The 22,036-nt window shown below is 41.8% G+C and overlaps 1 protein-coding gene and 1 long non-coding RNA gene across 5 annotated transcripts in view; one reads left to right on the top strand and one right to left on the bottom strand.

Annotated features, from left to right (window-relative positions):
* Positions 1-4,407: 4,407 nt before the first annotated feature.
* The window catches only part of TRAPPC10 (trafficking protein particle complex subunit 10), a 94,162-nt gene continuing 76,533 nt past the window's right edge, over positions 4,408-22,036 (top strand). For 2 of the 4 annotated variants that reach the window (XM_043538120.1, XM_037903031.2), the window contains exon 1: positions 4,408-4,723. In XM_043538120.1, coding sequence (XP_043394055.1) covers positions 4,627-4,723 — 97 coding nt within the window. In that variant the 5' untranslated portion in view covers positions 4,408-4,626. The remainder of the gene's footprint in view (positions 4,724-22,036) is intronic. The other 2 variants (XM_037903013.2, XM_037903020.2) reach the window with 2 other exon arrangements.
* On the bottom strand, positions 18,627-21,295 carry LOC122464069. The gene is made up of 2 exons (XR_006287928.1): positions 21,184-21,295; positions 18,627-19,486 (listed from the first exon to the last, which is right to left on the bottom strand). It is a non-coding gene; the product is annotated as an uncharacterized LOC122464069 (long non-coding RNA).

Here is a 22,036-nt window from a genome sequence, read left to right as displayed (position 1 = left end):
AAAATGTCAGACTGGTAGTGTGTTAGGGTCACCCTGTGGTAATTTTTAAGTCTGGTAAGAGCCAAGGTGTGGCTGGCAGGTTGCAGCACACACACAGGTGTAGTTGGGAGTGACTTACATGCTGGAGGCTGTTTGTGAACTGTCCAGGTTGGAGGCCACAGCAGCAAGGCATTGTAAAGGGCAGGGGTGAGACAGCTACTCATTGGCCTGGATTGTACCCTCATATGGGGGGGAGGGATAGCTCAGTGGTTTGAGCATTGGCCTGTTAAACCCAGGGTTGTGAGTTCAATCCTTGAGGGGGCCATTTAGGGATCTGGGGCAAAAATTGGGGATTGATCCTGGTTTAAGCAGGGGGTTGGACTAGATAATCTCCTGAGGTCCCTTCCAACCCTGATATTCTATGATTCTATGTCACACTCTCAAACCAACAACTTTTAGTAGCACAAAACTAATCAAAAAACAAACAAAAGACTACTCCCTGCCACACCTTCATTCTTTAATATGCGTTGGACAATATCATTCTGACTAGATCTTACTAGTTCACTTTTGTCAGGTTTATTTACTGCCGGTCACTGTCATTTAATGACTTTATTCACATAAGCAGTGAGTCTTGAATAGGTGAAGGATTTGACAGTTAAAAAAAAAAAGTAGTCTGTTCTCAATTTAAAGCTGTAATTGGGATGATTTCTGAGGGGGTTTTGTAGGTCAGATTTCTCAGACATTTTATGAGTGGTCACATGAGGATTTGGTGGGGATGGGGAACTTCAACTACCCAGATATCTGTTGGGAAAACAATACAGCAGCATGCAGATTATCCAACACAGTCTTGGAATGTATTGGAGTCAACTTTTTATTACAGAAGGTGGACTGGCAAATCCATAAAAAACCCCCCAAAAACAAACAAACAGCCATGCTGGTCAAATACTGGCCAGGTGGTAACCCTAGTTTTCACCAAAAAAAGTTAACAGTAATCAGATGACTAACATAGTGAACATCAAAAAGAACAAGTTAAAATTACTTAGACAAGTTAGATGTCGTAAAATCTTCAGGGCCTGATGAAATACATCCTAGAATACTTAAGGAGGTGGCTGAAGAGATCTCTGAGCCATTAGCAGTTATCTTTGAGAACATGTGGAGGATGGGAGAGATCCCAGAGGACTGGAAAAGGGCAAATATAGTACCTGTCTATAAAAAGGGGAATAAGGACAACCCAGGGAATTATTGACCAGTCAGCTTAATTTTGGTGCCCCAGAAAGATCATGGAGCAAATAACAAACAAACAATTTGTAAGCACCTAGAAAAAAATAAGGTGACAAGTAATAATCAACATGGATTTGTTAAGAATAAATCATGTCAAACCAACCTAATATCCTTCTTTGACAGTGTAACAAGCCTTCTGGATAGGGGGCAGCAGTAGATGTGATATATCTTGACTTCAGTAAAGCTTTTTGTGATGCTGTATAAAAAAGAATGATAACTGGTTACACTAATACAGTCACCACTGTTGCAAAATTGCAATAAATATTGTACAAAGTGTGCCATGTAAGGTATCAATAGAAATCTTATAATCTGTTAAGTCTAATTATCCTGTTTAAATCCATGTATCATTGTATCTGAAGTTATGAATTGTGTCCAATTCTGGGCACCAAACTTTGGGAAAGATGTGGACAAATTGGAGAAAGTCCAGAGGAGAGCAACAAAAATGATTAAAGGTCTAGAAAACATGACCTATGAGGAAAGATTGAAAAAATGGATTTGTTTAGTCTGGCGAAGAGAAGACTGAATGTAGGGTTGGGGGAATGGGACATAACGGTCTACAAGTACGTAAAAGGTTGCTGTAAAGAGGAAGGTGATAAAATGTGCTCCTTAACCACTGAGGACAGGACAAGAAGTAATGGGCTTAAATTGCAGCAAGGAAAATTTAGTTTAGACATGAGGAAAAACTGGAACAAATTACCTAGGGAGATTGTGGAACCTCTGTTATTGGAGGCTTTAAAAAACAGGTTAGATTAACACCTGTCAGGAATGGTCTAGATAATACTTAGTCCTGCCTGAATGCAGGGGACTGGACTAGATGGCCTATCAAGGTCCCTTCCAATTCTACATTTCTATGATTCTATCATAATAGAGTGATTTTCTCCTGAACACCCTTTCTCTCACACGTGACTGCCTAGACCACGGCTTCTCCTAAATGTAATCACACAGCTACAGCAATTGTTTTCATACAAAAGTAATAGTAGGAAAGAATTTAGTATATTTTTAGCTGTTTGAATGTAGCTGCTGGAAATGAGAGGCTGCACTATGTGCCTATCCAGTTCTCTGCAGCCTAAAGTTTGGGAATCTTTTTATTGGTTTGCACTGGCTAGAGACAACGTCATGGTTCTTTGCAGAACAAGAGAAAAGTAATGTCACAAGTCATCACTGGCTCCTGGTGGGGGTCTCCAGTGTAAGGGGGCAGAGGCACAGTGTCACAAGTCATAGAGTTGCCTCTACTGAATGCATCCGATGAGGTGAGCTGTAGCTCACGAAAGCTTATGCTCAAATAAATGTGTTAGTCTCTAAGGTGCCACAAGTCCTCCTTTTCTTTCTACATTAGTGGTTACCCTCGCTCTTATAGAAGAGTCAAGGGACTAATTAAACTAATGGTCTGTTTGCTAAGTTTCTGCCTCAAGTGAAGCTGTGCTCCATTGTAACCCACTGCCTCTATCCGCCTCTAAACTTGGGCATAAACGAATGCTGCTGAACTATTTACAACTTTTATTTGAAGTATTGTTGTAGCTGTGTGTTGATCCCAGGAGATGAGAGAGACAAGATAGGGTTAAGTGAGGTAAAGTTGGTCCAGTAAAAGTTATGACCTCACCTACCTTGTCTCTCTATTTACAACTTTGTCAGATACATGATTGTGGGCTGGGTCCACCAGTGCCTGCAAGAATCCAGGCACAGGTTGGGTCAGCGTCCCTGCTGCTGTGTGAGCAGCATGAACTCTGGGATGCCCAGGACCAGTTACCTCTCACCTCAGGGGAAGGGACTGGCCAACCATGCCCTGGTCCAGCAGCTTTGAGTGGTGTGGTGTGCTGGAAACTGGCCTGAGCCCCTCCAGCTTGCTCCAGCTAGCCCCTCCCAGACTGAGGCAAAAACCAAAACTCCACTCCCTGCCCCTCACTGTAACCAGTGGCTCTAGGGTCTGTGACAATTAGAGTCCAGACATCCAACAGGAGAACAGGGGGTCAGAAGCCCCCACCCCCAAAAGCAATTGAATCAATTGCTTGTATACCATGTTACTATGTAAAAACATGTTGAGTAAGGTCTTTTATAAAAGCTTGTAATGTGCTGAACTTGACGGTGTTTATGAGATACGTATACAGACTACAGTTATGAATTTATGTAGTTGTGCTGCAACATTCAGTGCCGTCTCACCACAGGTGGTCAGCCAGGCAGGGAGAGTCTGCCTCCCTACCCAGATGAGCCTAGCTCCAAACACCTAGCACTGTACAACCCAGAAAAAGATGAGGTGACCCATTAAAATTAATGGGAAAACATGGAAACAACTTGATATTAAAAAGAAAACTGCCAGTCTTGCAAAACCAAACAAGGAGGGAATTTCCCCTGCCATGAATCATCATAGGTTGGCAAAAAGGAAAACTCCCCTGCAATTTGCAATTCCTGTTAAAAGAAAAGGGGATTGAAGCGAAAGGTAGCCAGAAACTGAGGGCCAGCATCTAGGCGCTCTGCTGTGCGTGTCACACTGGAGTCGGGTGCTAGGCCAGAGGCTATGCTGGGGAGCTCAGCAATAGCTGTATTAGGTTAGAAAAGGGATTTTTCACTTCCTAAGTGTAAAACCTGAGGTTGCATCTTTTTCTGTCTGTGTAACTTGCACCCGTTTGCTCCTCTGCACTAGTTCACCTTTGAACGTGAGACTTTGCTATTAACCTTGTTGCTTCCTCTTCCCCCCCCCCCCCCCAGCTCTGGGGTGCAGCAAGCTGGCTGGAGGGTGCCCCAAAGAGAACTGATAAGGGGCGGCAGGGTTGCTCCTTGGGGCGAGAGGAACCCGACGGGGGGGGTGCCAGGTAGCTAAGCCCCCAGGGAGGTGGCACTGGGGGGGCTGCCGGGATGCCCCCGCGAGGAGGAGCAGCCGGGGCCGGGGCCGAGAGAGCCAAGGCGCGAACTCAGCTCGTCACCTGCCGGACCCTGCCCCAGGCAACGTGCTGCTGACAGCGCCCTGAGGGCTCCTGCCGCGCCCTCGCTCGTCTGTCTGTCCCTCCCCCCACCCGCCCCCTGTCCATCCGTCCGCCCCGCCCCCTCTGCGTAACCGTGCTCCCAGCCCCGCCCCCCGCTTAAAGCGTATTTTGTGTCGGCCGCGCGCCGCCCTCTTCCCTTTAACCCCGCCCCTCCCCCCGGAAGCGGTAATGCTCCGCCAGCCACACGGGAAGTGGTGGAGCGCGAGCCGCTCCTCAGTCTGGAGCAGGGCCGCGGGGGCAGCGCGTGCGGCCGGGGGGGGAGGGGGATCCCATCCCGGCGCGGCCCATCCCGGCCCCCGGGGAGCGGGAGGAAGAGGCAGGCGGCGGCGGCGGCAGCGCTGGTTCCATGGCGCGGAGCCGGAGCCGGGGCTGAGGACCCCGCCCGCCCATGGACCCCGCGGCGGCGGCCGCCGAGGAGGAGGAGAAGAAGAAGCAGCCGCAGCCCCCGGTGATCTACACCATGGAGAACAAGCCCATCGTGACCTGTGAGTGACCCGGGCGGGGTGAAGCGCCCTCGGCGGGAGGTGACCGGGCCCGGACCCCCGAGGCCAGCGGGGAGCCGGGGCGCTCAGAGCCCGGGGTTCTGCCGGCTACCGGCGGGGGGGGGGGGGGCTCTGGGAAGGGCCCGTCAGCGGCGATTTCTTGTTTCAAATCTCTCTGTTCCTAACGCCTCCGGCTAGAGAAAGTGGCAGCTCCAGGAAGCCGGGGCGGCGCTCCCTACGCTCTTGCTCTTTCTCAGTTTTTTTTTTTTGGAAAGCCCGTGATGATGATTGGGAGCCAGTGTTGATTTTTCAGGTTTGTAACACTGCACTGTTCGGTTTGCAGCCCGTGCAGGGGCACCTACGTTTCTCGAACACTATAAACGTTGATGTGGATTTTTAAAAAAAAGTAGTGCACATGTTTATTGATTTTAGGTTTTGTAAAAAGCTTGGCTTTGATGTTGCTCTGGATAGTCTTCTCTACAGAAACGGGAGTTAATTCTAACAGCTTTCGGAAGAGATGTTCATGCTTTATACTGTAAACAAGGGGTAGGCAACCTATGGCACATGCGCCAAAGGTGGCACCCAAGCTGTTTTTCAGTGCCCAGGTCCTGCCCACTGGTCTGGGGGCACTCCATTTTAATTTAACTTAAAATGAAACTTCTTAAACATTTTAAAAACCTCATTTACTTTACATACAACAATAATTTAGTCATATATTATAGACTTATAGAAAGAGATCTTCTAAAAAATGTATTACTGGCATGTGCAACCTTAAATTAGAGTGAATAATAGAGTCAGTATGCATCCGATGAAGTGAGCTGTAGCTCACGAAAGCTTATGCTCAAATTGGTTAGTCTCTAAGGTGCCACAAGTACTCCTTTGTGCGAATACAGACTAACATGGCTGTTACTCTGAAACCAGTGAATAAATGAAGACTCGGCACACCACTTCTGAAAGGTTGCTGACCCCTGGGTAAACCAGTCAGTGTTGGAGATTAGGATGTGAGCTAATGTTTGGTGCAGGCTTCCTTACCCCTGCCTGGGATAGGTCAGTGGTTTGAGCATTGGCCTGCTAAACCCAGGGTTGTGAGTTCAATCCTTGAGGGGGCCATTTAGGGATCTGGGGCAAAAATTGGAGATTAGTCCTGCTTTGAGCAGGGGGTTGGACTAGATGACCTCCTGAGGTCCCTTCCAACCCTGATATTCTCTGATTTTCCCTGGGCTTTAGGTGCCTAACTTCATTAGGTCCCTTTGAAAATCTAAACCTCAAAGTCTAAAGGTGGATACCAAAAATTACACAATCCTTATGTTTTCTTTTGAACTGTCTGGTGCTGGCTACTGTCAAAGACAGAATGTAGGACTAGATGGATTTTGGGGATGAGCCATTATGACTATTTCTTTTTTTAGAGAGCCAAAAGTTCCCATTGAAAAACAACAACTTTCCCTTAAGGATATAGGGACATGGCTTCATGACTGACATAGTGGAACATGCGAGAGAGTTTTCAAACCTTGCTATGTTTTAACTCTTGGCACCAGAGTTTGAGATTCATTTGTAGGCATATCAATTGCTGGCAACAAGGAATTCATTCAAGTATGGCCCAATCCTAGCAAATGTTTTCATCCTTCAAATTGCCACAGTCAATTCCATTCGGGTATGATTGTGGGAAGAGGGAAAGGCATGAGAATGCTACTCTGTCCCATCTGTCACTTAAAATATTGGTGCTTCTCTGCAAGTCCTACTCAATCCATCTGTCCAGTTTTATGGGGTATCTACTTGCAGTTGTACAGTTCTTATAAGAATTATTTTTGGAATGCATGTTAACACTTCTAATAAAAAAAACCTGAACAAATGTATAGTTATGCTGTGATAAACTGGTTTTGGAAGAAGCAGAGGGGGAGGCAGGACAGAAGTTTAATTTTAGAGGGCGTTGGTGATTGGGCAGCAGCAAACCTGAGGCTTGGAGAAGGATAAAGTCGAGGGAGGGATCAGATCAAACACAATTAGCAAATTAGAGTTTAGGTGAAGAACAGTTGTAACAGTTTTAATACTGTAGTGCTGTCTTGGAATACATAATCAGATCAGCTTCATACTGGTATGGACTGACTTGGTACACACCAAAAGCAGCAGTTAATTTGGAATTATATCAACAAAAAATCTTCAGTGTTTTATCTGTCCAAGTATTTAGAGACTTACAGGCACATCCAGTTGTTATAACTGTCAGTGGTGGTCCCTGTAAAAACATCAAAGGCACTTAATTGTTTTATGAAAAGTCCAGAGAAACAGTTAAACTTAATTGAAATTAGCAACTGTTTAACAAAATGGAACTGTTGACTTCTTGTTCATAGTGTCTGTTGGGCGAGAGTTGTAGGGTTTTTTCACTTTCATATAAGTAACATGAGAAATAGCCTATTTAAAATTAAAAAGTTCTGTCAGTTTAGCACATTGAATACTTTAGTGCTGTGTGCTGTGCTCACTTCTGAGCTATCTATAAAATAAACCCAAACCCATTGGGTATACAAGTGCACCTTCTTACTTTAACAATATTACATTTTTGTACCGGAGTTCTGTAAAATCTGTCTGACTTTCTAGACTGGTTTGGTATATGGAAAAGACTCCTAACTATAAACTCAATGGGATTTACTTATGCAGCCTGGAATGACGTTTTTCACATCTTTGTGCCTGTTTCTTCATTGATACTGCTTGTAAGCTAAATATAATATGCAGAACCTTCTTTCTATTTCCACCTACTCCAAAAATCTTTCAAATCAGTTTCACTCCAAACTTACATTAAGAAAAATACCCATGAATTAAACTTTAAAAATGTTGTCATGCTTTCCTTATTACAGTATTATGTTAACACTATAGGGCTAAGGAGGAGGGTGTTCATAGCCTCACTGTTTTTAACTGTTACTCAGCCTGACCAAATGTGACTTCAGACTGAAATATTTTGTGCTTCATATCAGGGTCTGTTGTTCATCTGTCAATTCTGATGAAACTTGATTGAGTTGTTTTTACATTGAAAGAATACAACAAGAAATTATTTGAGTGACTGCACTCATATCCCTTAAAACTTTTCAAAATGCCACTCTTAGAATTCCATTCTCGTTTAGCACCAATCACTTTGGAATTAAAAATACATCTGTGTTTTTACAAACTGTAAGTGAACTTAGTGCTTGTGAAAAGTGTTGGGATGACAGCCCTGAAGACTGAAATCATCTATGCACAACATAGATGTGGCATGAGCTGCAACAGTGATCTATTCACCATGCATCTCAGCCAGGTACCTCAGTTTTGAATTGAAAGACATTTCAGAAACAACCAACAAGTGTGATGGTTATAGTGCTTTTTGTGATGTGGACACCTGTTCAGCAGGAACTGAACTTAAACAGCTTAACTCATTTTACATAGACTGCTGAACAGCTGTGGATGGTGGTGACTTCAGGTACCTTCCTGAGCTGGATATGATCATATGACTTAGTGGGCAAAGACTTTATAACTGGGGCTCTTCTCAAGCCATCCAGACTCCCCAATTTTTTTTAAGTGGTGGGAGATGCACTTTGGTTCTACTTCCTGGCTTCCCCATCTAGGTAGGGAGAGATACCAGGGACCATGGAGTCTCAAACAAGTAAAAACAGAGATAGACCCAGCTTGTGGGAGGTGAGGTGTGCATAGTTGAGGATACCTGATGGCAGGAGCTTCAGGGAGTTCTACAACTGTTTTGCAGAGGTTACCGCAAAAACCTATGAGTAGCCTTGCTTGCAAAACATTTGTGACCATAAGTGATCAGGGTTTTGTGGTTTTTGTTTGTCTCATCCCAAAGGGTTCAATACTGACCTGAGGGAAGGGCCATTACCAGCCCTCCAAAACCATGGAAAGGCTTGGTTATTTTTCTGTACAATTCTCCTATGTGTTTTTTGTTGCTCAGGCTCACATTCAGTACAGTGTCAAATTTAACTAACTTGCTGTTAAAGGATTTTTCAGGCTCTGTGGAAGTACTTCTACAGATACTATATGTGAATCTAGATATACGAGCTATAAGACTACTAGGGCCCTTCTTTTTTAGTTTTTATTTTATTTAGTTTTTACTGGGAATTTATCAGTGTTTATTACCACAACAATGGAAACAGGTGAAAATAGTGCAAAAAACTATTAATAATTTTTGTGGGTGAATCTCAGGGTTGTTTTTTTTTTTTTTGGTGGATGGAAAGATGCGTGGAAAAAGTATTGAGTAGATTAGTGCTTTGAATTCCGTTCATCAATGTGGTTTGCTGCAGAACTAAAACAGAACTCAAAACACACTCCTCTGAGTTTAAGAAAACAATACATCTCTAATCCCCAAATAAAATTTTTGTTTGAATAAAATTTTCTGTTGTAGACTTAGAACTATTAATCTATAAATATTTACATGTAATAATTGGGCCACGCCATTTAGAGTGCATACACTCAACTTCATCCTTTTCTTCTGTTTTTGTTTTTTAAAAACGTTTGAATACTTCCTTGTGTTCTGAAACATACTCTGATACGGATTTTCATTCCCTTCCCATTTTAGTGTGTCAGATCTTTAAACTGTTATCTGCTAACAGCTTGCATGTGAGATTCATCAGTATGTTCAGGTATTCATACACTTCAGAGCCTGTGTGAGCCTCTTTATTGTGTGTATCTTCTAAACTAATATAGTCTGTCTTCAACAGACAGCTTTGCATATATACAGATTAATGTATTATTGTAATACATATATCTCATGCAATGTATTGTATTATCCTAATAAAACAAGTTATTTATATATTTGAATGATACAAAAGTAGGGTAGAAATAGGAAAAAAATTGATATACTTTATGTAAAAGATGGGAATTTTTTGGTAAAAATAGGTTTAAACTAAAAACAAAGGGGCTTAAAGACTGCGTACCTAAATGTAGGTGATCTGGCAATTTCATGGTAACCATGACAGTAAAGCTTGAATAGTTTGTGACCTCATCAGTCTTCTGAATTGTTTTCTATACCTTGTCAATTTCCTGCTTCTTTTCTGTACTTGATATCACATGAGAGAAAATGCTTTAAATCTTACACGGTACAAAATGCCCATGTGGCTAGTACAGAAAATAATTTAACAAAAGTACTTTATTGGTAGTGAGATTATGATAGAAGTAATTCAACAAATACTGCTTACTTTGTATACTGCTGTTCTTTTTTAAAATAATGTGAATGTTCTCTGTATTTAAAAAGGTTTTGTGATGTACAGTCTTCAGGTAACTATGAGTAGGAGTAATATTTGCCCCCGGTTATCAGTAGGCTCTTTGTTTGATTAAATGTATAAAAATTTGATGTTGAGGAACTGAGATACAAAGAAATAACGCCAACCAGTTTCTGTTTATATGAATTAAGGGTGAACATTGAATAAATTGTTTTTTGTACCCTAAAAATATATTTTCTGTTACAACCACGATTGGATCCTTCTTCGCTGTTCAGACTCTGGTAAACACTTATATTGTGAAATAGCCCTCCTTTTAGAAATACTTTTGCCAATCTAAGAAACCTATACAGCTGTTCTAAATGATTTAAAAAAAAAAGTTGGAGAGACCCAGTTCTTTCTGAGCTGAAACTCATTTTGAACACCATCCTCTTCAACAAGCTGTATTTAAAATAAAAAATAGTTGCCATAGAAGATCATAGGAAGCCTGGAAATTGCTTTGGAAAAAGTGCTACTTTTTTTCTAAAGCAAAATGAACCTCATGCCTGTGAGTAGTTCTGCTCTGTCAAAATAATTCATGGCAAGATCAAGAATTCCAGCTTTATCTGTGTTTGCTGCTTTATGATGGGATTATTATATTTAAATACAGTATAAAAAAGTAGTAATTTAGTTTGATACAACCCATTTTGTGAAGTCATATCAGTGACTGTCATAAGTGTACCGTGAAAGGTAGTCTTTACTTAACATGGAAACATACTTGGCTTAAAATCTTCTTTACTTGCCAGTGGTGACTAGTCCTCAAATGGTCAATATTTTTTCAGAATTCAAGCTTGGATTTCTGAAATGGAAGCTGCTACATCTTTTGGTGGTAGCAGCAGAGTGAAACTGATAGACAAGTCAGTTTAACGATTGCTATTCAGAACCCTGTAAATAGTTTCTGTTCTATTTAGGTTCTTATACTATACAAATTGTCCAGGTGTCTGAACACCTTCTGTTTCATATCTGTAAAATTGTTCACCCCCAACACAAATGAGACTGTCAAGGAGGGGTTGAAAGGCAACATATTTTCCAATAGCATCACTGCAAAGCAGTTTAGGACAGGAACTCAGGACTGCTTCGTGAAATTGAAATTGCAAGAGGAATTTAGGTAAGAGAATGTAGTTGACCATTTTTGGCATCGCATGTAGGCTGGCAAAATATAAATAACTTTAAACTTGACAGACTAATATAGTTCTTATTCACTTATCTCCAGGAAAAAAATCCTTAAGGTTGAGAATATATGTAACTTAAACAATAAAAATCTCAACATGAATATGGTAATTACTTTAAAAAAACCAAACACACACACATTAGAAACCTAGGACATACAAAGTAAAGAAATCCTCATTGCCATGGAGGTCTGGATACTTCTCCTGAAATAGCCAGTGGGGCTCTGCATAGTGGTATGAGTGGCTATTTCATCACTGCCAGTTTCTGCTGGGTTGCAAACCAGGGGGTTAAGCCGGAATCGAACACAGTTTGTGCATGGCTGTGTTGCACTACTGCTCCATTGCCAGCATAGCCCTGATTTTTAGTTTCTCTTTTTCAATCATGTTTATTCCGGAAGCATAGGAAGATAATTATTGAACAGGAATATGCTTTAAGCTTTCCACCGTAGTATCTTCATGCAACAGCTGGAGTCTGGAAGATGACCAGTCATATTAAGTGGTTCAAGTAAGTTTCAAGTTTTTGGAGCCAGTGCTGCTGCAGAAGTATTACTCTGGTGCAAATTTGTTAATTAACCAATGTTCTTTTAATGTGAACAGGCAGTATTTGAAAGTCAGGTAACTGAAGGGGCAAACTGACAAGTCTTGAACTCAGGTCTTTGTTTTCCTTTGAATTAACTGATCTCACTAACACCTTAAAACAGTACAGACTGCATTCATTGGTATCTTAAACAAGTTACTTTTTGAAAGATTTGAAATGTGAGGTTTGAAATTTCACGTTTGTTCTAAAATGCTTTATGCTATCATCCATGCATTTTGAAGAAAAAACAATCTAAAGGATTTTAGATGCTCTGTCTGAACAGTAATTCCCAAGATATTCATGTACTAGCACGACAGAATGTTTTTACAAATATATATAGACCAGTGTTCTCATGTAGTCTGGTTTCCTTTAGCTGACTTGCTAGTAAATTACTATCCATATTCTCCATTTTAATCCATAGAATGATACCATTTGGCAGGGATCTGTCAGTGAGTCTTCTCTAGTCTATCTCCTGCATCATTGCAGATTGACTACATTTTTGCTGAACTATCCTTAATAAAGGAATACGTCAGATGCTTGTGTTTTTGCAGTCTCCCCAGCAGCTGCTTCTTTTGTAATTGTTCTTGTAGTTATGCTGGTCTTAAATTTTCCCTGCTGTAGCTTAAGCCCATTATTTTGTTATATTCTCACTAGATAACGAGTATTGGTCCTAAAGAAGTAGAGAATTGCACGTAACACTTTCTCTGTGGAAGAAAGAAAAACCTAAATAGGGTTTCATCATTTGCACTTTATCTCTGTCATTGCTGTTGAGGAAGCACTGTAATGCAGGGCTAGCAGCAAAACCGCCGCTGGTGCAGTTCTGGGGATGAAAGCTGTATGTGCAGAAGCTAGGGGAGAAGTCAACAGTACGGGTTAAGAGAAACTAGGGGAGGGATGATCAAGGGAAGAGATGCACACAAATGGAGAAAGAGGAGACAGGAAAAAATAGGGAGAGAACTGTTGCAGTTTGGGAGGAATAATGGTCTTGTAGATAAGATACTGGACTTGGGCTGGAGAGTTCTTGTTCATCTCCCAGCTCCTTGAAGTCAGGTTTTTGTGACCTTGGACAAGTCACTTGAACAGTTATGCTACATCTCATTTCACTTTATGTAAAACAGGACTAAATACTTTCTCACAGGCAGGTTGTGAGGATAAATTATCATAGAATCATAGAATATCAGGGTTGGAAGGGACCCCAGAAGGTCATCTAGTCCAACCCCCTGCTCGAAGCAGGACCAATTCCCAGTTAAATCATCCCAGCCAGGGCTTTGTCAAGCCTGACCTTAAAAACCTCTAAGGAAGGAGATTCTACCACCTCCCTAGGTAACGCATTCCAGTGTTTCACCACCCTCTTAGTGAAAAAGTTTTTCCTAATATCCAATCTAAACCTCCCCCATTGCAACTTGAGACCATTACTCCTCGTTCTGTCATCTGCTACCATTGAGAACAGTCTAGAGCCATCCTCTTTGGAACCCCCTTTCAGGTAGTTGAAAGCAGCTATCAAATCCCCCCTCATTCTTCTCTTCTGCAGACTAAACAATCCCAGCTCCCTCAGCCTCTCCTCATAAGTCATGTGCTCTAGACCCCTAATCATTTTTGTTGCCCTTCGCTGGACTCTCTCCAATTTATCCACATCCTTCTTGTAGTGTGGGGCCCAAAACTGGACACAGTACTCCAGATGAGGCCTCACCAGTGTCGAATAGAGGGGAACGATCACGTCCCTCGATCTGCTCGCTATGCCCCTACTTATACATCCCAAAATGCCATTGGCCTTCTTGGCAACAAGGGCACACTGCTGACTCATATCCAGCTTCTCGTCCACTGTCACCCCTAGGTCCTTTTCCGCAGAACTGCTGCCTAGCCATTCGGTCCCTAGTCTGTAGCGGTGCATTGGATTCTTCCATCCTAAGTGCAGGACCCTGCACTTATCCTTATTGAACCTCTTCAGATTTCTTTTGGCCCAATCCTCCAATTTGTCTAGGTCCTTCTGTATCCTATCCCTCCCCTCCAGCGTATCTACCACTCCTCCCAGTTTAGTATCATCCGCAAATTTGCTGAGAGTGCAATCCACACCATCCTCCAGATCATTTATGAAGATATTGAACAAAACCGGCCCCAGGACAGACCCCTGGGGCACTCCACTTGACACCGGCTGCCAACTAGACATGGAGCCATTGATCACTACCCGTTGAGCCCGACAATCTAGCCAGCTTTCTACCCACCTTATAGTGCATTCATCCAGCCCATACTTCCTTAACTTGCTGACAAGAATACTGTGGGAGACCGTGTCAAAAGCTTTGCTAAAGTCAAGAAACAATACGTCCACTGCTTTCCCTTCATCCACAGAACCAGTAATCTCATCATAAAAGGCGATTAGATTAGTCAGGCATGACCTTCCCTTGGTGAATCCATGCTGACTGTTCCTGATCACTTTCCTCTCATGTAAGTGCTTCAGGATTGATTCTTTGAGGACCTGCTCCATGATTTTTCCAGGGACTGAGGTGAGGCTGACTGGCCTGTAGTTCCCAGGATCCTCCTTCTTCCCTTTTTTAAAGATTGGCACCACATTAGCCTTTTTCCAGTCATCCGGGACTTCCCCCGTTCGCCACAAGTTTTCAAAGATAATGGCCAAGGGCTCTGCAATCACAGCCGCCAATTCCTTCAGCACTCTCGGATGCAACTCGTCCGGCCCCATGGACTTGTGCACGTCCAGCTTTTCTAAATAGTCCCTAACCACCTCTATCTCCACAGAGGGCTGGCCATCTCTTCCCCATTTTGTGATGCCCAGCGCAGCAGTCTGGGAGCTGACCTTGTTAGTGAAAACAGAGGCAAAAAAAGCATTGAGCACATTAGCTTTTTCCACATCCTCTGTCACTAGGTTGCCTCCCTCATTCAGTAAGGGGCCCACACTTTCCTTGGCTTTCTTCTTGTTGCCAACATACCTGAAGAAACCCTTCTTGTTACTCTTGACATCTCTTGCTAGCTGCAGCTCCAGGTGCGATTTGGCCCTCCTGATATCTTTCCTACATGCCCGAGCAATATTTTTATACTCTTCCCTGGTCATATGTCCAACCTTCCACTTCTTGTAAGCTTCTTTTTTATGTTTAAGATCCGCTAGGATTTCACCATTAAGCCAAGCTGGTCGCCTGCCATATTTACTATTCTTTCGACTCATCGGGATGGTTTGTCCCTGTAACCTCAACAGGGATTCCTTGAAATACAGCCAGCTCTCCTGGACTCCCTTCCCCTTCATGTTAGTCCCCCAGGGGATCCTGGCCATCTGTTCCCTGAGGGAGTCGAAGTCTGCTTTCCTGAAGTCCAGGGTCCGTATCCTGCTGCTTACCTTTCTTCCCTGCATCAGGATCCTGAACTCAACCAACTCATGGTCACTGCCTCCCAGATTCCCATCCACTTTTGCTTCCCCCACTAATTCATTAATGTTTCTGAAGTGCTCATATAGTAAGTGCCCATTTTTGGCCCAACAGGGTCTAGAAGTGCTATGCAGAGTGCCTTTCATTGTTCTTTTAAGCAACTGTCTCCTTGAAGGAGCAGCATTTGTGGTATGTAGTGGGAGATGAGTCCAGCCTGTTGTTGCCAGAGAAATGTATGCTGTCATTGCAGAGCCTTTGCGGGAGAAAAGTTTTAAAGAGGTCACTGGGGGATGAGAGGAGATAATCCTTGTTTTCGTGGGATGGGGGGGCGCACGCTGAGATAAGAAAGTGTCTCGCTGGCTGGGAGGGAATAGAAAGATCTACAGAAACAAGTGCAATGTGCAACCCAAATCAGAAAAATGTGTGGGAGTGAATAGTCTACATTTTTTGTTAATGGTAATTCTTAGAAATAAATCTCTCTAGCCCATTATTACTCTCCAGCCAACACTTTGCCGTTCTATACTTATGTATTTGATTACTCCTCCTTATGACAAATGTAAAATATATAGGTTCTTGTCAGCGTGCCAGGTTAATATATCAAAGTATAGTACTAGTTGCTTAAAGCCAGCGAAAGTGTTTTGCTTATTGTCATGACCTTAGGCAGTCTTCTAGTCCACCTGGAAACAATTTTTGTCAGGAATTTGAAAATAAAATCCCACATTAAGTGCACAGTTGTTACATTTGAAATGTAAAAAAACCTTATATAAAACATTTCTATGAGAATGCTCAAAGAGTGATAATGTAAACAGAAGTATAACTACTCTGGACACCATACTTTATGTATCCCTTTCCTTTTTCACCCTACTCTTCAAGCTACTATAAAGTGATGCCTCTTCTGAAAATGGCTCTAGTCAATACTAATATTAGGTTGCGTGTTGAGTGAAATTGCGTTGAAACTGGTGGTGTAACAGCCTCCCTTCTGTGAGGAGAAATGTAAAAAGCAATAAAGCTGCGTATTGATAGCTAAAACAGTAGAAGACACCACCCAAAGCACAGGCCATGTGTGAGGCTTGAGTAGGAGTGGAGCTATGCAGTCTGATTTTTTTTCCCCCCCCCCCACTGGGGTCAGAATGCAAACAAGGGGGCTGGGTGGTGTTTGAGGAAGGTGTTGGTGAGAGAAGGGGCAGGAACAAAACAGAAGTCCATAGAGAAGGAGGTCCCAGAGATAGAGAACCACTTATAGCATGACCTTGCGGGGGTGGGGTGGGGGAGAGAAATGAGTGCTTTTCAGTGGAGTATTGGCTGGAAATACTTGGAACTGTAAGCAAAGAAACTGTCTCCTGTTGTTTGATTCCTCCTTTTTTAGGGAAAAAGGATTTTATGTACATTCTTTGTAAATCAGTATTACATCAAAGAAATACCTGACTACATCATCAATTTCTCCCTTTGGTGGGAACAACCCCCAAGATCTGAATATTGGCTAACTGCTCATGTCAAAAGGGCTAACAGTATAACATTGGTGGAATCCTAATAATGATTAATATTTTTAATACAAACTTCCAAGCTGAATGGCTTCCAGTTTTTCTGAGGGATTCTGGTGAGCCAAGCATATGTACATTTATCCTTCTCATCAACTTTTATCTTTGTCCTCTCCAGTATGTGTTTTCTTGGAACTATGACTGCACTTTACTACTTCACTGTGCTTTACAAATACTGATTTTTGTTTTATTATGTGTGTTTTGTATTCACCAGTTTAGGGTAACTGCATCACTTATAAATCAATAATTCACACTAAGTGTGTTCACCCACAAAAAGTGGTCTTTATAACATTTACATAATTTTTCAAATTTCAGTTTAGATGTTCTGAAAAGTGTCTTCATAGCTCTATTATAGAATTGTTAATTTACAGCTATCTTGATAGTTTTTAAAGCATGCCTTTCTTATGATGATCTCAAAGTAGGAGATAAATACCCAATTTTTACAGGTGGGGAAATGGAGCCACACAATAAATGATTTAGCTAAGGGGGCATACAAGAAGCTCATAGTAGAGTGGGGATTAAAGGCAGGTTTTCAGACTGCCTAGTTATCAGAGCAGGATACTAGAAATGTTGCCTCCTGTCTTAAATGGAAAAAATATTTTCCAGGTATACAATGATCGCTGGAAGAGGGATCTTAAACAGTCTCACAATATGCAAGTTGCATAATCTGCATATATTTCAAAGAATAGCCTATAAAATAATGGTTGTTTCCCATTAACAAGTGCTTTCTACATGTTTCCACCACCTGTCCTTTCCTAAAAAATATTTTTATGGTGTTCATCGCATGAGTGCCTCCAATTTTACTGACCTGTAAGCGGACACACATCTGAGTGTCATTAATTAGCACGCCTATAAAAAACACTTGTTAAAGCACCAATTTGCCTATCACCTATTTGTGACAGCTGAACCCCTGACAAAGGATGTTTAAGTGCTTTCAATCATCTGCAGTACTGATCAGTTAAATACAGTACTGTTAAAATTCACTGCATGCATCAGAGGTTAGGTCTTGACTGTGAAATTTGGGAACGGAAATAATCAAACCAAACCCATTTTGGCACTAAGAGGGTGTGCGAAGCCTACAAAATAATGGTTTGTTGGCAGGTGATTGTACCTCTCATCCTGTTTCAGGTTACAAAAGGGTAGCTCCCTCAGCAAGTAAAATACAACTGAAGGAAAAAGTGTGGACATATAAGTGGATTTTGCCTTTTGAATCTGAAAAACAGTAAGGTTCATGGGACTCCTTTTCTCAAAGATCAGACTAATTGTGGGCTGGTTGCTGACTTAGCAAACATTTCTTGTCCCAATCCTTTATCCTCTGAAAGGCAGACTTATGCCCCAACTACACAGAGATGACTCCAAAGGATGCACTCACATTTTAGATACAAAGCTTCTAGAGAGGATGGTCCAGTGATTAGGACACTAAGCTGAGACTCGGGATACCTGGGTTTATTAGCATTACTGCTGCTTGTAGCGAGCAGGTGACATCATTTGAAGACTAGGATTGCTCTGTGTGTATTTATATTTATGATATTAAAAACAATCTTTTTGGAGGTAGGATATAGACTAGTTGGTACACAGTAAGTGCTCCAAGAACCTGGGAAGGGCAGTTTTTGTCCACTAACCCAGGGACAGTGACTAGCAGTCCTGCCATTATAAGGACCAAACAAGAAGAATTCTACCACCGCCCCCCTTCAGATTAGGGCTGGTCTACGTTTGTCAAATTTAAGGAATACAACAACAAAGGATGCCTCCTTGTAGTAGTGTATTTTCATAATTTTTATGTCTGCAAGGAAATCCAAGGCTTACCTCAGCCAATTCCAAAAGAACAAATATTTTCTCTTCCCAGGAGGCAGCCTGGCTTCAATCCTGTGCAAGATTCCAAAATTTATTTACTATTTATGCACACCCTTTCACTTCCCTCCCACATCCTTTGCTATAATATGGCTTGGAGGTCCTTTTCTTCTCCACAGCTGATTTGTGCCCTCTGAGTATTCTTACAGTGAAGGCAGATGGCTATATCCCATCCAATAAACCAACTTTATTAATGACAAAGATTTTAAGCGATTACAAGTAATGAGGCATAAAAGTAAGAACTGGTTACAAGGAAAAAGGTAAAGTGTAACTAATATCTAACTTAAGCTAAATGAATTCAAAGAAGAGGTCTCTCACCACATGCTTCAGCAGTCATACTGGCTGGATTCCTTTCGACCAGGACACCTCCTCCAGTTCAGTGTGTTGATACCACCTGTGGATACAGAACCTCCAGCTGTTTTTTGCCAAGATATAAATTTCTTGCTCACACCTTTTCCTGCCAAATAATAGCCACTTGACCAGCTGATTGTCCATTTAATATTGTTGACACCTGGCTGAGACGTTGGTTTACCTTTTGTTTCTGAGGAACTAGTTTGTGGCTATTCTTGCAGACTTGGAACATGTCTCAGAAGTATTATATAGTAGAATCTTATAATTTTGCATACAATGTTGCCACACACATTTTACCAGAACAATAATGATCAGCAAATTGTGAGTTTTCAAACGATCTCTCACGAGGCATACTTTGTACAAAATTTCATCGCATTATAAGAGGGGGGGAAAAATAGGGTACAGACTGCCGCAGCTACTCTTGGAAAAATTGTGCCTGGTTCCTTTCCTGTAAAAGGGACATAATTCCTGTATTACAGAGTTACTTGGTTTAGGGCCTAATTCAGCACCCATTGAAGATCATGGATCATGAGTGCTAGATCCAGACCCTCTTTTTGCAAAGTGCTTTGAGACCCTCAGAAGAAAGACACTGTACAAATGCCAGATATATTTCACATTGTTGTATGGCCCTTCTTGCATCTTCCAAACTCCTGATGAAATTGATGGATCAACAATGAGTAACTGAAGGAAAAAATAAAAGTACTTACTGTAGGTTCCAGACATAAACCATTTGTGGCTAGAAGGTGGTTTATGACTCTATTTGCTGCTCTACTCTAGATGCATTCCTGCATGCTTCCCTAAGGAACAATATATGTGCTGTCATTCCCTTGTAAAGATGTTTGCCTCATCTCTTTAAGTGATGGAAGCATTTTTACTAATCAGAGGTATGCGTCTCCGTTTGAGTTAAGATGAACCAGACTTTTTAAACTTGGTGTGGTAGCTTTAGTTATCTTTAGGGCTCTACCAAATTCATGGTCCATTTTGGTCAATTTCACAGTCATAGGATTTTAAAAATAGTAAATTTCAGGTATTTAAATCTGAAATTTCACAGTTTTGAATCCAAGGGGATCCTGACCCAAAAGGGGGCAGTAGGGGGGATCCCAAGGCTATTGTTGGGGGGTTGCAGTATTGCCCCTCTTACTTCTGAGCTGCTATTGATAGCAGTGCTGCCTTCAGAGTGAGGCTCCCAGCCAGGAGTCTTAGAGCTACCTGCAGCTGGGGGAGGTTCCTGGAGGTGGGTCTGACCCAGCCCCAGGAGTGGCCCCTGCAGGGGAAGAGGAAATCCGGTCCCTCCCCATCCCAACGGGGACTAGCATCTGGAGACTGGCCCACAGTAAGAACCCCCAGCCCTGCTTCTCTCCTACACTAGCCAGATTTCACAGGGGAGATCAGATTTCACAGTCGGTGATGCAGTTTTCATGGCCATGAATTTGGTAGGGCCGTAATTATATTCCAGGTTTTCAGCATTAAAAGGCTGAACTATTGTAAATTACATGTCTAACAAAGATAAAATTACCTAAGAGGTGGAGGAATATGTATAGAGCCAACAAAACTGACACTAATCCCTATAGCATTGCTTTTTTACTCTGCGTGAATGGGATCGGTGTACAAACACATGACTGTGTCTAACTCATACCTTTGGTTCTTTGCTCATGGGGTGCTATTTACTCTGGTATAAATTGTAGGTCATGTGAAATGCTACATATGTATAATTAAAAATCCTGGGATCTTGCTATTTGGAAAAGTATTGGTGTACCAAGTTTGTTCATTTAAGGGTCATGTTAGGTTGTTTTCCAAATAACTTTTTATCACTTAAAATAATAATTTCTGTGTACAGTATATAGTAGAGTGCTTTCAGTTTGCAGCAATCTCCTAATCCAGACATCCTCAGATGTGAAAGTTATGATCAGTCTGTTAAAGTTGTTACTTTTTTGAGTAAGGGTCATCTAGGCTTTCTTCTGACTCTTTTCACACTGCCCGTGCCCTGGGGGATTCTGTTATAGTGTTGATCCTTTTGGCTCAAGAGTCTAAATGCTGAAGTCTTCGGGAGTGTCTGCTAGTGGGGTCTCTGGGGAGCAATGTGAAGTGTTCCATTTCATTACATTCACTCTCCAACAATAAATGTAGGGATTTTTCCTTTTTAGCCTTTGATAGCCCTTGGATCAGAACCATTGTTTCCCATCTATGTGCTAGCAAGCCGTTACTAGACCATTAAGTTATAGTTCATTTTGTATGAATTGCTGTGACTTACAAATCAGGAGCTGTCCTCTGGCTTACCTTATCCAGCTACTATAAATTGCAGTTAAGACAAAATCAGCAATAATGGGGATTAAATTTGTTTCAATGTTAAGCTTATAGTAAACTTCACAAACTGTAACCTTAAATCAGTTGTAGGGTCTGGTGTACTGCTCCTGGATTGCAATGCAGGAAGAGTACTGTGGTGAAGAGTGAGTAACAAAATTTCTGCAGTACAGTCCAGGCATCTGGAGATCATAGTCTGAAATAGAACTGTACAGTCAATCTTGAGAAACCAGGGTGGATAAAAATGGATGATTTAAAAAAAATTATTTAAATTGGATTATTTTGATTTTATTTAATGTTTTCTTTTTAAAAATAAACTGTTTAAAATGAAATCTAAATTTAATACAAAATATATAAAGCCCTACACATTATCTCTTAAAACATTTAAAAATAAATATGCTGAATCCATGAGCATCTACCAAAAACTTTGAGTTAAAGACTGCTTTTCTATAGAAAGAAAGAATGAGGGGGAAAATGATTCAACTTTTGAGGTCAAGGTTTATTATATAGATGGCACTAATAAGTGGTACTGTGTAAGGGCTTGTTTTGTAGGTCGTAGGTCCAGGATCCAACGAACCCGAGCTGCAAGGACAGATATCACCATCAGCTACCTAATTCAGACCAAGGTCATCCGTTGTGACACAGTATAGTTTTGGGGTGTGTTTGTTTAGGGTTTATTCTGTTGGAAGTTATTGCTACAGGGGTTGTGAGGGACCAGGCTTCACACCTACCTTTTTGGAGCAACCACAATTGCAGTTTATCGCTTCCTTAATAAACCTTCTTTGTGTTTTCGAAGAATATCTGTCTTTTCTTTATTAAAGTTAAGATGGCGGTGGGAGGAACTGACATCTCTACTCCACAGGAGATAGATACTGTAGGCCAGCTCAAGCACCTGACCTCCATCTACTAGTTTGAATGTAACAATGTGCC

The sequence above is a fragment of the Chelonia mydas genome, chromosome 1 (genome assembly GCF_015237465.2).
Source record: "Chelonia mydas isolate rCheMyd1 chromosome 1, rCheMyd1.pri.v2, whole genome shotgun sequence".
Lineage (NCBI taxonomy): Eukaryota > Metazoa > Chordata > Testudines > Cheloniidae > Chelonia > Chelonia mydas.
The sequence above is the reverse complement of the archived record's forward strand: the minus strand, read 5'-3'. Positions and strand labels throughout refer to the sequence as shown.